At 39.5% G+C, this 13,545-nt stretch overlaps 1 protein-coding gene across 1 annotated transcript in view; it reads right to left on the reverse strand.

The window, feature by feature from the left end:
- Positions 1–8,004, reverse strand: part of LOC129098655 (protein tweety homolog 2-like) — a 27,687-nt gene extending 19,683 nt beyond the window's left edge. Inside the window, exons 1-3 of the mRNA XM_054607725.1 lie at positions 7,673–8,004; positions 3,912–4,084; positions 24–135 (exon numbers count right to left, since the gene is read on the reverse strand). Of these exons, the coding sequence (XP_054463700.1) occupies positions 24–135; positions 3,912–4,084; positions 7,673–7,801 (414 nt within the window). The 5' untranslated portion in view covers positions 7,802–8,004. The remainder of the gene's footprint in view (positions 1–23; positions 136–3,911; positions 4,085–7,672) is intronic.
- Between the last annotated feature and the right edge of the window lie 5,541 nt (positions 8,005–13,545).

The following is a 13,545-nucleotide window of genomic DNA, read 5'->3' on the forward strand; positions in this document are numbered from 1 at the left end:
GCGCTTGGCATGCTTTCTCTCACCAGATTGTTGATGCCACCCAATGTGTGATTGGCATTGTAGAGCGAGTAGGTCAGCTGGTACACCCCATCGTTGGTCTCACTGTTACCATAGAAACCCACTCCCACGGCAGAACTGTGAAAAAAAAAAGGATAGATTCAGATTTAATGAGTAAATAAATAAACACAATTAATTCCGTTTGTTTTATCATGGTACTTCTTGATAACAGACTGCATGAGGTTATTAGAGGACAAGTAAGACAAATAAATCTTATTCACAACTCCTAAAGGGGGAACATTGATGGTTTTTATATGTATTATTGTAAGTGGACTTGTACAGCGCCAAAACAGTCCTACAACATACATGTAATTCACCCATTCACACCAGTTTATATACTGATGGCAGGAGCTACCATGCAAGGTTCCACCTGACCGCCTGACTAACTTACACTCGTTCCCAAACCCACACTGTAGGTACAGCTAATTTGGTTGGGTTAAGTGTTTTGCCCAAAGACACAACAACATGGAATGGGGGAGCCGGGTATCGAACTGCTGATCTTTAGACCAAAAGGTCCAGGCTTTGTATTGTTTTTCTATAATCTTCTTCTATATTTGAACCTTGAATTTTTGTACATTTATAGATTAAAATATGCTATTGGCAACTGAAAAAGGTTCAACAAATTCACGTATAAAAGAAGGCATCTCTGATTTGACAGTAAGTATAATACAATTCAGTTTTTTATACTTTAATAAAGTTTAGTCAAAAATTTGCAGTCTTAGAACAAGTTTTGTCCTTTGCTACTTCCTTAACTTATCTCTTCCTCCTGGCTGCCATACGGGCTGATTATTGTAGCTGATATGTGAAAGAAATTATTTTTATCTATGTCATAGCTCTTACTTTAAAATCCCTCCCTCCACCCTTTATTACTTCCATCTGTTTGACCACTTTCTCTCACACATACATTCTGACCTAAACATTCTGTATCAAACTTTCTTTTTTTTAGCAGTAACTTGTTATCCCATTCATGGCTAAATGCATCAGAGTGGAAAACACAGGATCGCTATTTGCCACCTTTCCAGCAGCCTGAGATTTTCAGAGCCCTCTGTTATGGGGAAGATTTATGTCCTAACCCCCAGAGTCAGTGTACCTCTATGCTAGCAGTCCTCAGTGACATGAGCGATGACACAATTTCATCATACTTTATCGCGGTGAGGTCACTCTACACAAATGTCGGGGGTTAGTTACACTTTCAACCGTATTTAGGGGCATTTCCCAAACCAAGAAGAAGGAGCTCATCAATCAAACTTCAGATAACAGTAAGTCAGAGCAGGATTGTTGTTTCTGAGATACCACATGTACAGACAAACACAATAAAGGGAAACTAAGTGCTAGTTTACTTTCACAATGACTCCTATGTTGAGGATTTTTAACACCATCTGCGCTGCAAAACCACACAAAAAGTACACATAGTGAGGTGTTAACACTATCATCCTCCGCAGTGAGACAGACAATTAAGGAAGTAATTAAATTGCAAAGAAAGGATGTGGAGTTTTTATTTTATTTTAATATTTAATAAATCCTGTCAGGATGTGTGTGATATGCCACTATGTGTGCTTCTTTTTGTGTCCATTAGCATCCTGCCACTGTGACCTTGTAAGCATAATGAAAACCACTGCCTGTGTATCATCTCTTAAACTAGTTCTCTCAGGTTATGTTTAGGGCAATTAAGGTCTTTCTGTGTACAATGAAGTCGGAGCAAAAACATTTTTACAATAACAGTAATCTTTACAAGCAAAAATTCATGTTTTGTGGTTTAAAAAATTACATAAATCAGCTGATGAAAGACCACTTGTTTTACTCTTTTCAAGACATTTTTTGTTTCAGTTGATCTGCTGCAACCTGAACAATGGGCTCTTCATCAACCCTGTGGCCAAACTACTGACATTTCGGAGACAAAAAAGACCCACTAACGACACAGTAATGACACAGGGCATCATGTGTTTAGCCTCCAGGGACGCATTAGTATTTTTTGTGGCTTTGACAAAGGCTATCTGAAGCAGCTAAAGGAAAGCAGCACAATAATCAAAAGCACTAGAGCTTATGTGCACTTCAGAATATTTAGTGCCTTTGTTCCTGCAAGGATGGATGACTTGACAGACTGTGTGATGACTGGACAATTGCATCTTAATACTCAAAACATGTTGTGTGCAGAGCAAACGGCCAAACTGTATGAACAAGTAATAACAGATAAATGCCGTGATTCTGTGCAGACAAGTGTATTGCTGCTATAATTAATTGCATCAGGGGTTAAAAGAAACCGACACAGGTAGGAAGGATTTTTAGAATATTCGATTTATTTGCTATTGTTAACCTTAATTTACCTCCATTCATTCTCCTGGGGTCAGAAATAATCATCCAGAGAGGTGCAGCGGCTCTTAAATCCTTTTTCTATTTTCTGCGAGGCCACTGAAATGTAATTATTTTCGAGTATCATGCTGAATTAAAAGCTGGAGAAAGTGAATGGAGTGAACAATAACATCTTTGTTAAATGCAATGAACACATAATAAGAAATCCCATGACCCAGCATAATGAGAGAACTAAAATATATGCAGCTGAGTTCCATGTCATATATGAGAACTTCTGTTTAAAATACATCTCTATGTGTTTCTGTACAAGCCTACTTTGATCCAATCTAGCAAAAAAGCCATAAAAAATGTGAAACAAGCACATACTCGATTGCTGCAACAGCTAAACACTCCCATCAATAACAACGTCAGAAAATAGGTATTAAACAATGAAAACATTTCTAAAGAAACAACTTTACATTCTAAAGCCATAGATAAAATGCTGGTATCAGCAATTCAGTGTAGCTATGTAGAGGAAGCAGGCAATACTTTTACAAAAACCTAATCTGTAATGTAAAGACTGTTTGTTAATTTATAGCTAGATTATGTAATTGGATGCTGCATCTGTCAATTATATAACAAATATTATTTGCCGAGATGAATACACTAATGTCCCTTGGAACAAGTTTCTACAGAGAGCTATGAGCAGAGACCAGAGCCTTGTTGCTAAACAGCATCACGCTCAGTCACTTAACGACACAAAAGGCCTTGTGTGCTGTAGCAGCTTGGTATCTACAAAGAAAGTTAACAAAGTTAAAGCCCAACACTTAGATAAATGTCACAAGTTTGAGTGAATCGTACGCAAATTCAGTCAAGCCTTTTTGGTGACTCATTAGGTAGACCAATATCCGGAGATGCTTTTTTCAAAGTGTAATTTCATAAACTCAAGTACAATTATGTGACTCTGGAAGTTTTTTGGAAGCTTGCTGCCAAGATACTTGTGATAATATCAGATGCTGTTGGTACAGTAAATCTTATTTACAGTTAACAATGGACAAGGCACACAACAATATTGTAAAAGACCAGGAAAAATCTAAAAGCTGCATCACTATGGTGTGGTGGTGCATTCAAATGGACAAAGCTTATCAATCAGTGGTCAAAGTTTTGGCGGTAGTGGTCAGCTGAACAGTCAGCTGAGGGATTTAGCACTCTGATCACTCAGCCGTCACCTGATCAGGGGCCCTGTTCACAACCCTGATTTGTATTCTTTAGAAGGAAAGGGTGGAACTTGGTTACAAGAAGGCATTATATTTACTGTTGAACTTTGTATGTAATTAAATAAAGTCAATCATTTGACTCTTATTTGAATGTGAGCATCATATACTTTGACAGCCCCATGCTCCGATAAAGTTGGTCTAGATTACCTGAATATCTGGATGACGTTGTTGCAGTGTTCTTCCAAAGTAGATGAGAGGCTAAATCCAAAACTTAATCCCCATATGCAGATGTCATAACATGTGTAGAACACAACGGCACTGTTTAACCATTCAACCCTTTAGACTCACCATATGATGAGACCTGTGATGACGGTAGACCAGGTGAGACAGCAGGTATTAGGCCTTTTGGTGTCTTCATCTACGTCTCTGCGGCAGCAACACATGCAGACCAGGCATACTGCCACAACCAGCAGGCTCAGACCCACACCCACTGCGCCAACACATGCTAGAAATATCAGAGACTGGGGGCATGAAAGTGGAGAGAGAAAAGGGGAAATAAAAATTCCATCAGTTGAAGTCAAGGCTGAAAGAACTTTTCCGCAGATTATATCCACAAATATCTCTAAAGAGGCAGACAGCTTGTCTTCTGATGTCAGGCTGCGTGACCCCGCCACCCGAAAGGTTGACAGCCTGAGTGAAAACAACCCACCAGTATCAGACAACACTCATGCGTAAAGATATTGTTAAGGTTAGCGTGTAGCTACCTCATCCAATGATCAACATCATCACTGCTGACTGCATCACAAAGGGAAAAGAAACATAGAAGTCTATGGTCTTGGGGGTGAAAAAAGACAACAGAGAATGTTGACCTTTTCTGCAACAGCAGAACTCGGACTGTGGCTGAGAGTGAAACAGAAATGATCCAAGGCTGTGGGAGAGGAGAATCATGTGACTCAATGGCTTTCATTCGGTCTTGTGATTTCTGAGTGTACAAAATAGTCAAAGCCTGAAGGATGGAGAGAAACATTGATGTAGAGAAGCAGGAAATGCTGTATTGAAAGCCTGTATGCACATGAAACACAGACTATTTCATTATAAAACCCCATGGTTCTTGTTATTTTTGTTTTTTTTATTCTCTGCAAGGCTGTTATTAGTACATAGAGATTACAGAAATACAGACCTGGCAGAATGCTCCAAGGCAGACAAAAATATGGCATTGTTTAATTGCATCAGATTATACTTGGGGGAATATTTCTTGCTTTAAACCAAAGTTTAAAATCCTGTTTGTTTTCTTACAGACAAGTCATATGACCATTTAGTTATAGTTCTGTCTAGCTTATTTCTCAATGCATACCCCTCCTAAAGGCAGCAGACACAACAATTTAAGTACTTAAGTCTTTACAGCGCCCAACCATTTAAAAAGTGTCTACACTGCTGCACAAACATTGGTATTTGTTTTGTCTGATACTTTCTGCGTGATATTGGAAACAAAAAATACCAACTGGGGCTCCCTTAGCCTTAATCATCACTACGGGCATTACTTTTAGTGGACTCAAATCCAAAACATGGAGCTCTTTGTTAGTTTAAAGACAAGAGAAAAGCATGACATTGGTTTTAATGGCAAATAGTTTGCACTCTGGTATTAGTGCCCGCAAGTTCAGAAAGTCTGGGTCCGGCTGACTAAGCAGAGCTGTTCCTTGAGCACAATGTCTGTGACTAATTATACCATTTAGATGACATTGACACTGTGGCTGAATTTAAATCATATTATTTTGCATATTCTTTGCGTAGTCCTTCATTGTTCAAACTCTGTTTCATGTAACGTCATGCTCAGCTTCATTTTGCCCTTCGATTCACAAAAACGGTGCTCAGGATGAGTGAACAAGCATAAAGTGATAAATTGTTTATTGCTTAGGTGTTGATGAACATTGCTTTACAAAGAAAGATCAATGGTGGCCGTAAAAAAAAAATACCAGTCATGCCCACTTGAATAATTTCAATGTAACTGCACAGGAAAAAATAGAGTTGAGCCAGTACAGTAAGATTGATTGTGTCTTAAATGAAATAAGTCGATACAGACACGGTGCCAGCTGATATGCTCTTCCTTTAACTGGAATCCAGGCCAAAACCTTAATCTAATGATTTGCTAATCATTGGTTATGGGGACACATTTGATGAGCGAAGAGTCACAGTTTGTAGAGTGTGTACAGTGGTTTCAACCCTGTTAGATTTTCTGTCACTATAACTCAGTTTCAGGCTCTTCATTCTGCTAGTTCCACTCTCTTCTCTAATTTTCCACTCCATTGTTTTGTAATTAGAAAGGCAGGCACTTCAATTTCCACAGGCTGCAATGCCATAACAAGGGAAAGGATTCATGAGGAGGAGGAGGAAAGACAGACAGAAGCAACTACAGTGTCTGCAGTAATTGACTGGAAGGTCATTGATCTTTTATCTTCCTAAAAGGATGTTTGTATAAAGTACGTTTGCAAGTATGTATGCCTGTCTAATTTAATTAAACAGTAAACAACAAGTGTTAGGAAATGTGTCTGTAGCTGATCTGCACTTTTTACTTTCCTCAAAGACAACAGATGAGCTTGTCAAATGAAGAACATGAATTATTCTCAGGCTTGAGGGGCAGTGTGAGCCCTACAGACTACCAACAGTGTCTGAGAGAGGCACATTAAGCCAGAGCTCAGAGGTTCTTGGTAACGGCTTCTTCTTGAATGAATGGGGCAAAAAGGAGCAAGCAGTGCCACACTTTTAAACTAATTCATATTTCTTTGGGAAGACTGTAGTATTTTTGAAATATAGCCCAGACAGTAATGGCTGTCATGAGTCGTTCCAAGCTGAAAATTAGATCCGTATGCAATGTTATCGTCATTCAGTAAACCAATATGTCCACAATTTTTCTAAATTAGATTTGGAAAAAACATTATCTGTCAGCCAACAAATAAACACAAAGATTTTATTTTGTTGGAGTAAATCAAAAGAATGCAGTGTTGATTGTTTGGCTCATATGAACTTCATTAGTGATTTTTAATTAAATTTTTGCCCATCAAATTATGCTGTTGTGATATAATGTGACTCATTTGTACTGTACACAGTGTGAGAATTAAATCCAAGCTCTTTGTAAACAAACAACAAATCTCTTTTGTGGCAAGAGTCAAAGTGACAAGAAGCAAAGAAAATGAAGTCCATGAAATGAAGGCACAATATATAACGGCCATAATGAAATGATTGACTGCAGATGGAAAACTATGGCAACAACTGAGCATTAAATACCCTTTTTTTTCTCCCATCCCACAGCCCATTTTATCTATAATGACTCTGGTCCTGCTGCCGACAGTCAGTCCCCATCACTAAACATGACAGTTTGGGACATTTACGTGGCCTGAAATGGCCATGAATGTACTCTGGGGAAATTGAAACACTTAATTTGAAGAAGAATATCTTTACACTGTGGAAAATATGTTATACACGATCCAGTTTCTCTTGGAATAAAATCATGAAAAGGATTGGGGGAAAGATCGGAACACAGCCATCTCTAACACAGAGTAGGTTGTTTGTAGTGTTAGAATGAGCAGTCATTAAGTGTGATGTTTTACCTTTTAAACTAAGCTATAGATACTAACAAGACTGCATAAAAACGTACATGAAATAAAGTTGGAGCAATATACATGATAAAGCTGAGTGTTCAAGAGTAATAAACTTGTTAAATACGATGGGTTAGTTGTGTTTCTCTAAGCAATGTGTGCAAACGTGCAGATATATAGATACATGTTGTTTACTACTTGGAATATTTTACAGCCCAGTTAATACAGGTCATGTGTCATCATGTGAGAACTGCAGCACAGTGGGGCTCTTACTTCCTGACATTGAGATCAACACTTGCAGCATTTGAGGGAGCAACACTGATGCATCACAGAGACAGAAGAAAAGAAACAGCGTTTATCACTCAGCACAGCAGTTTGTCTAAAACAACTTTTTTTTTATAAGTCTTAATCTAAATATGTTGTTTACCACCGTCGGTGTTCCACAAGAGCTCAGATTTTTCTGATGCCATTCTTTTGGAACTACGTGCGCTTTTACGCGCAAGTCCATTTACCAACCTGCTGATAGCTCGCCTCCTCCGGCTTGAAAGTGTTGTCGACCGACTGGAAAAAGAAATTAAAGTGGGGAAAATTGTGCAGCCAGTATGTCCACCACGGGGCAACGTAATCAAGCCTTGCAGTGGCCATTCCTGCTTTAAAAAGTCAGTCCACCGAAACCACGCTTTCTTTCGAGACCTTGACAAACAAATATTCCCAGGTTTTGTGAAAATAAAATCAAAATTAAAATGAACGCGACTTCAGTAGAGGCTACAGAGCATTATAGAGGACGTTCTTCTTTTTTTCCATCACACCTTCAGAACCGGACAGCTTGTCACTACTTCTCACTCCGGTTCCCATAGTTCTGTGTGAACTGTTAAGTTGCGCAACTACTAGAACATATTCAGCTTCAGTCCGGGCCAAGCGTTCGTATCCGAGACACGGGATCGAGTGGCGGTATGAACCTGCCTCCTTACAGAGAAGGCGTGACAAACACTTTACAGTCATGTGGGCCAGGCCACGGTGTGCTTTAAATTATGAAAAGTAAATAATAATACCTCTGCACTGGAAACATGCGAAGAAACAAGCTTTTGCTTGGATGTCAATGACCTGTGCAAACTTCTTCCCATTGAAAATGAAAATGCTGAATACACAATAAAACTGATTCACGTCAAAGAAAGCTCTGCACTCTGGCCTCGACGTGCATCAGAATTTGGCGTAAAGAGGCAGGGGTGCTAAGTGCACTATTTATGACTTCTGCTGTTAATGTCTGACCTCTTGTGGACAATGAGGCGCACTGAGGTGAACAGTAATGATCATGGTAATGAGATGCTGCAGACAATGAGATTGGTACAGTATGTTGGCTTCCATGCTTTTTATTTACAGTGTGGTGCTTTTCTTTTCCAACGGTGAGAGCAGAATTTACACCTGTATCAGATTCACCACATTAACTGTTTAAATGTGCAGGATCTTATTTTGATGTCTTGTGCAGAAACACATTTTAACTCATGGTCACAACAAATGCTGGCACGTGTTGCACTTAACACATTTCTTTTTTTTGGTGCAAAGTCATAATGGGTACGGTGTGGCTCTAAATGGCTAAAGCACAGAAGCAAATTAGTACATCACTATGTGAATTTATGCAGCAAGTCATGCAGATGGTTATAGCTGTAGAGACTAATAGTGCTGTGTAGTAGGAGAGAGTGGCACTGGGTAGGATGTAAAACATGGAAAATGCATTGGCGTTTGGTCATATGGACCTTAATTGGCACTGGATACTCAGGCTTTTGAATTTGTAAAAATGTAACCATGAAAGAGCAATTAGTAGCATAAGTGGGTGTTTTGTGTTAAGACATACAGTATTGTTCCCATTTCTAGCGATTGGGAATGAATAGTAGCATTGGTTCCCAGGACTGTATGGCTACTGAGAAAACATTTGGCTGTATAAGCTTCTCTGTGATAACATCTGCCTCTGACTCATACTGCATTTGTGTATATTTTTCTGTTCATTTATTCAGAAGAAAGCATTTGATACCTCTAGAACAGCCTACAGCACATCTGAATTAAATGGGCCACATTGAGATTCCAAATCTTATTTACAATGGAAACCCACGGCAAATATAGCAGAATCAATACATAGTTACAGACAGAACAATACCTCTACCCTTACCATCACTCAGTAGCCTAATGGAGATGGGAAGCCTTGGGTAATCAACCAAATAAAATAAAATAAAAGTCCATTTGCAGTAAAGGTTCCAATGGTGGATATAAGGGAAGAGAATGTCTTTTACATTTTGCCCTGCGGAAGAGTTGTTTTATCTACATGGAGTATAAAGCCTGGTTTCCTTGCAAGCTAAACCATCTTGATATCATATGGCATTGGCTACCGCTGCAATTATTTGGACGCTTTGATGCACCTCCACGGCCAGATCACTGAGAGAGTGTGTCCTGAGTCTGAATACTCTGAGTAGGTGATACTTGAAAGACACTGTATGAATATGAATTCTTGACTGTGCTCTGCTTTTGCAAACAGTTGGATATGGTGCCAGGAAACTCTCCGGTGATTGCAATGCCAATCACTCTGGGGACCAATGTGAAAAAGGGAATGGCATGAATACAAGCACCTCTGTCTGTGTCACTTTAATTCAAGACACATGTATCAAGCCCCCTTGCCTGCTGTTCATTTATTCTTGTTATCACGGTGCAGACAAAAAATGTCAGACCCACAAATCACATTGATGCCAGTGCACCCTAAGGATGTATGTCGTTAAGCCACAAGCCCCACTGTAGTCTTATTCCTTAATACTTGTTTGCAGTCAGTCTTAATCATGTTCTGCGTTTAATTAAACTCAGCTGTGCTTGTACCTTTGTAAATCGATGTTTAAAATATTCTATAACACTGCTGGGTTTTGGTAGATGATCCACTATACATGTACATAGTTGTGGTGGCATAAAGAGCTTTGGAAAAAGCTACCACCAATTGGGAATACGTTAAAATGTTAATGCACCACTTATACACAGACAATGAAGCTGGGCCATTAGGTGGCAGCCCAGCACTTTCCTGTAATGCCGAGACCTTTTCACTTTTCACTGTCCAGCGGTGTCATCTGGTTGGATATCTGTGAAGAACACACCCTCAACCCATCATTGCACAGAGCTCCTTTGTGCATAATACTGCCCATAAAGTGAGATATAATCTTAATGAACTCTGACTTATAGATCAGAACCACTACTCTCTTGAAATAATCTCTGGGGTCAGCAGTTTGGGCATTGATGCTACAGGAAAGACATATCAAAGAGGACTTTGAAGTTAAGTACCTTAGACTTTGCCATCAACCTTAAAGTGGGCAGTGAAGAAATACAGTCATATAGTGAGTGACAGGTCTCAAGGTCAGTATTGCACCAACAGCTCTATTTGAATGTTTTACAGAAGGTAAAAAAAAAACCTGCTGAATATTAAACCGTGGGCCAAATATTCCTTTAGGAGCAGGTGATACTCTGACCTTGATTTCTGTGGGCAGCCACATTTCACCCGATGCTGACTTGAACTGCCTTGAGAATAATGTCACACCTCTGACTTTTTCATAATGTGTAGAATAAGAAATGTATGAGATGCCTTGACACAGACACCTCTTGGATATGTGCAGTGGTTCGCAGATGCTAATTTTGCGGAGAAAAAAACCACACTCTTCACAGCCCTTGTTATATACTGTAGCTGTTGTTGCGTCTTCCTCATCATGGGCTCGAGTGTCCTCAACAAGCGCTGGATTTACCTCCTGATTGACTGTCTGCATAACAATCACAGGGATGATTGGTTCATTTAAGAGTGTTTTGAAGTGCCCGTGTCTACATCCTATACTACTGGGCTCCTTCCAAGCCATAACAGTAACAGCTCAGTGGAATGAGGAAGTGTGTTGTATTGGACTTTTCCTCTTTCATGGTTATTGCTTTTTTTGGATTTGTGACTCAAATCCCATTGCTCTATTTTGAGTGATTTATACATAGCAATGAAGATTTATGCCTGAGAGCTCAATGTACCGGTATTATCCAATCAAACTGGGCTGCTCAGTGGCTCCTGAGATTGCATTAAAGTGTAATATCAATGCAGCAATCCGCGGGATATTGCCACTTTGAAACACCCAGTGTCCCTCTGAAGCTATAGCCGCATGTTATGATCAGGGGGATTTGTCTATTTAGGTAATGTTTCATGGAGGAGATTGCTTCGGTAAATTAATCAAAAGTTGCCTACCATGTTTCATTTATTTGATCAACGATTGGATGGAGAGAAAAAGAATGAAATGTCAAAGCAATGCAGGTGACCTGAAAATAAACAAATAAAAGCAAGGGGAATAAACAGATTACAATCTGTCTCTGTCTGTACAGTGAATTAAAGAGAACAGAGTCCCTAGAACTTATTTCTTAAAGAGTGTCCCCATTACAAAAGTAAGAACATTCACTTACTTTTATGTCTCACCTTAGGTTTCTTTGGACATCATTAACACGTTCCATTGTTCCAAAAGCTTGCAACATTGCGGCGATTAATTGCTGACATGAGCCACTATCTCCAAACAGTGACAGAATGACCGTGGCTCAGTAAGCACTTTGTGTGAAGGTGCTCTACTGAAGCTGAATTTAAACACCTCTTAACCATCTTTACCCTGAAAACGTTAGAAAAAGGTGTGGAAAGAGAGGAAGTAAATTCTTCAGTAGTGTTACAGCTTTGCAAAGTGCTATTAGGGGTTCTTTGGGTGGCCAAAAATGCCAAAACATATAAACTTTGTTGTTGACTGTACAGTTAATGAATGTTTTTCAATTTCATTCTGACGAGAAGACTGCCTTGAACCTCTGTCTTCTATTCTTTTTTTTAACAGGGGTAAAATTCTGTTGTGCACAAATGCTCGGGGCCAAAATGAATCGTTTAGTGTGCAAAGCATTCAGCATGGTCCCCCGAGATCCATCCCTCCACTGGCGTACACATGTTGACTATTCTACTCTGCTTGGTTTTCAAATCTGTGTGAGGTTAGGCATTTAAAATGAGAATATCAGCCACTGGAGCTACTGTATGTGACACAGCAGTTTTGATGTCATGATTATACTTTTTCATACAGCTTCCCAGTGCTAAGGGCTATTTCATGCAGTAATGATTTTTTGTGAGGAGAAAAAACTAAACCGACATTAGCACGTTTGTCCTTTTTTTGATTCCCTCGCAGGAAAACGGCTTTCTTAGCATGCAATTTATCCAATTACGGATTCACAGCAGTGCGAAGTCGACCATATGATACAGCCTTAGTCTATTTTTCAGCTTTTGGAGCAAATCCAATCATTCCAAATGGTTGCTGATGGTAATAATTGCAACAGCATTGTATTGATGGTGGGTCTATGGAGTGGAAACAAACAAAGTACATGAGGAAAAGGAGAGGTTAAAGTTGAGGTAATTGAACAGCCCGACCCCAGGCCCAATACCACTAATACAGTCTCTTAAGTCTCTGGCTGGCCTCCAGCATGCTTCCTGGGCCCAAGTGAGAAATCTTTGGAGCATTTTTTTAAGTGGCACAAAAGACAACAGGCATGAGAATCCTTGGCTACCTTGATAGCCGACTGGTCATATCGCATGAGTGAAAACCCCTCCTGTGTGCCTGTTTAACCTGCCCTGTGTTTGTTTTACCTCCCTGTTATATTTCCTTTGTTGCTTAATTTTTTTCATGTTCAAACTGTGCCATTAGCAGTCCCCTTTGTAGTTCAAATGTTAGCGCCACCGGGTTGACTGATGAAGTAAAAGAACTAAAGGTTGCTTACTCATATCCTCCGTTACCTGTATTCCAACTCCCAAAAATAGTTTTCCATTGTATTTCATGCTTCAATAGCATATAGCTCAGCCATGGTTAATAGTTGTTCTTTTGTACACTTTCAAATAACTCCTCAGAAGGAGACTTATTTAATAAAGAGACAAAGAAAACAAAGATTACCTACCTTTACTCAATCCTAGTCTTAGGCAGTTACCGGCAAAAGGTATTCAATCACAAAAAACTGAGAGCTGAAAAGCACCTGCTATGCAACCACGGCCATAATGCTCCACCCACCACCACCTCCCAGTTGACACCTTTGATACACTAAGTAGAACCCAGTGGATAAAGCTACCATGTTGAAGAGACTCCAAACAAAAGGCTTATCTTAAGGCCAAAAAGTCATTGTGAACCCATCAAATACTACCACTAAGCACCATACTGACAAAAGCTTCCCCATCCCAAACAATGACCAATAACATTAGCAAAATGTGCATCCAAATTCAGGTACCCAGAACAAAAAGTTCAGGTTTACACAGATTTTATTCCTTACATAACCCAAGTATCATGAACTATCTCACAAAAAGAGGGAGATAACAAAAAGTATGATTT

The sequence above is a fragment of the Anoplopoma fimbria genome, chromosome 11 (genome assembly GCF_027596085.1).
Source record: "Anoplopoma fimbria isolate UVic2021 breed Golden Eagle Sablefish chromosome 11, Afim_UVic_2022, whole genome shotgun sequence".
In the NCBI taxonomy this organism is placed as follows: domain Eukaryota; kingdom Metazoa; phylum Chordata; class Actinopteri; order Perciformes; family Anoplopomatidae; genus Anoplopoma; species Anoplopoma fimbria.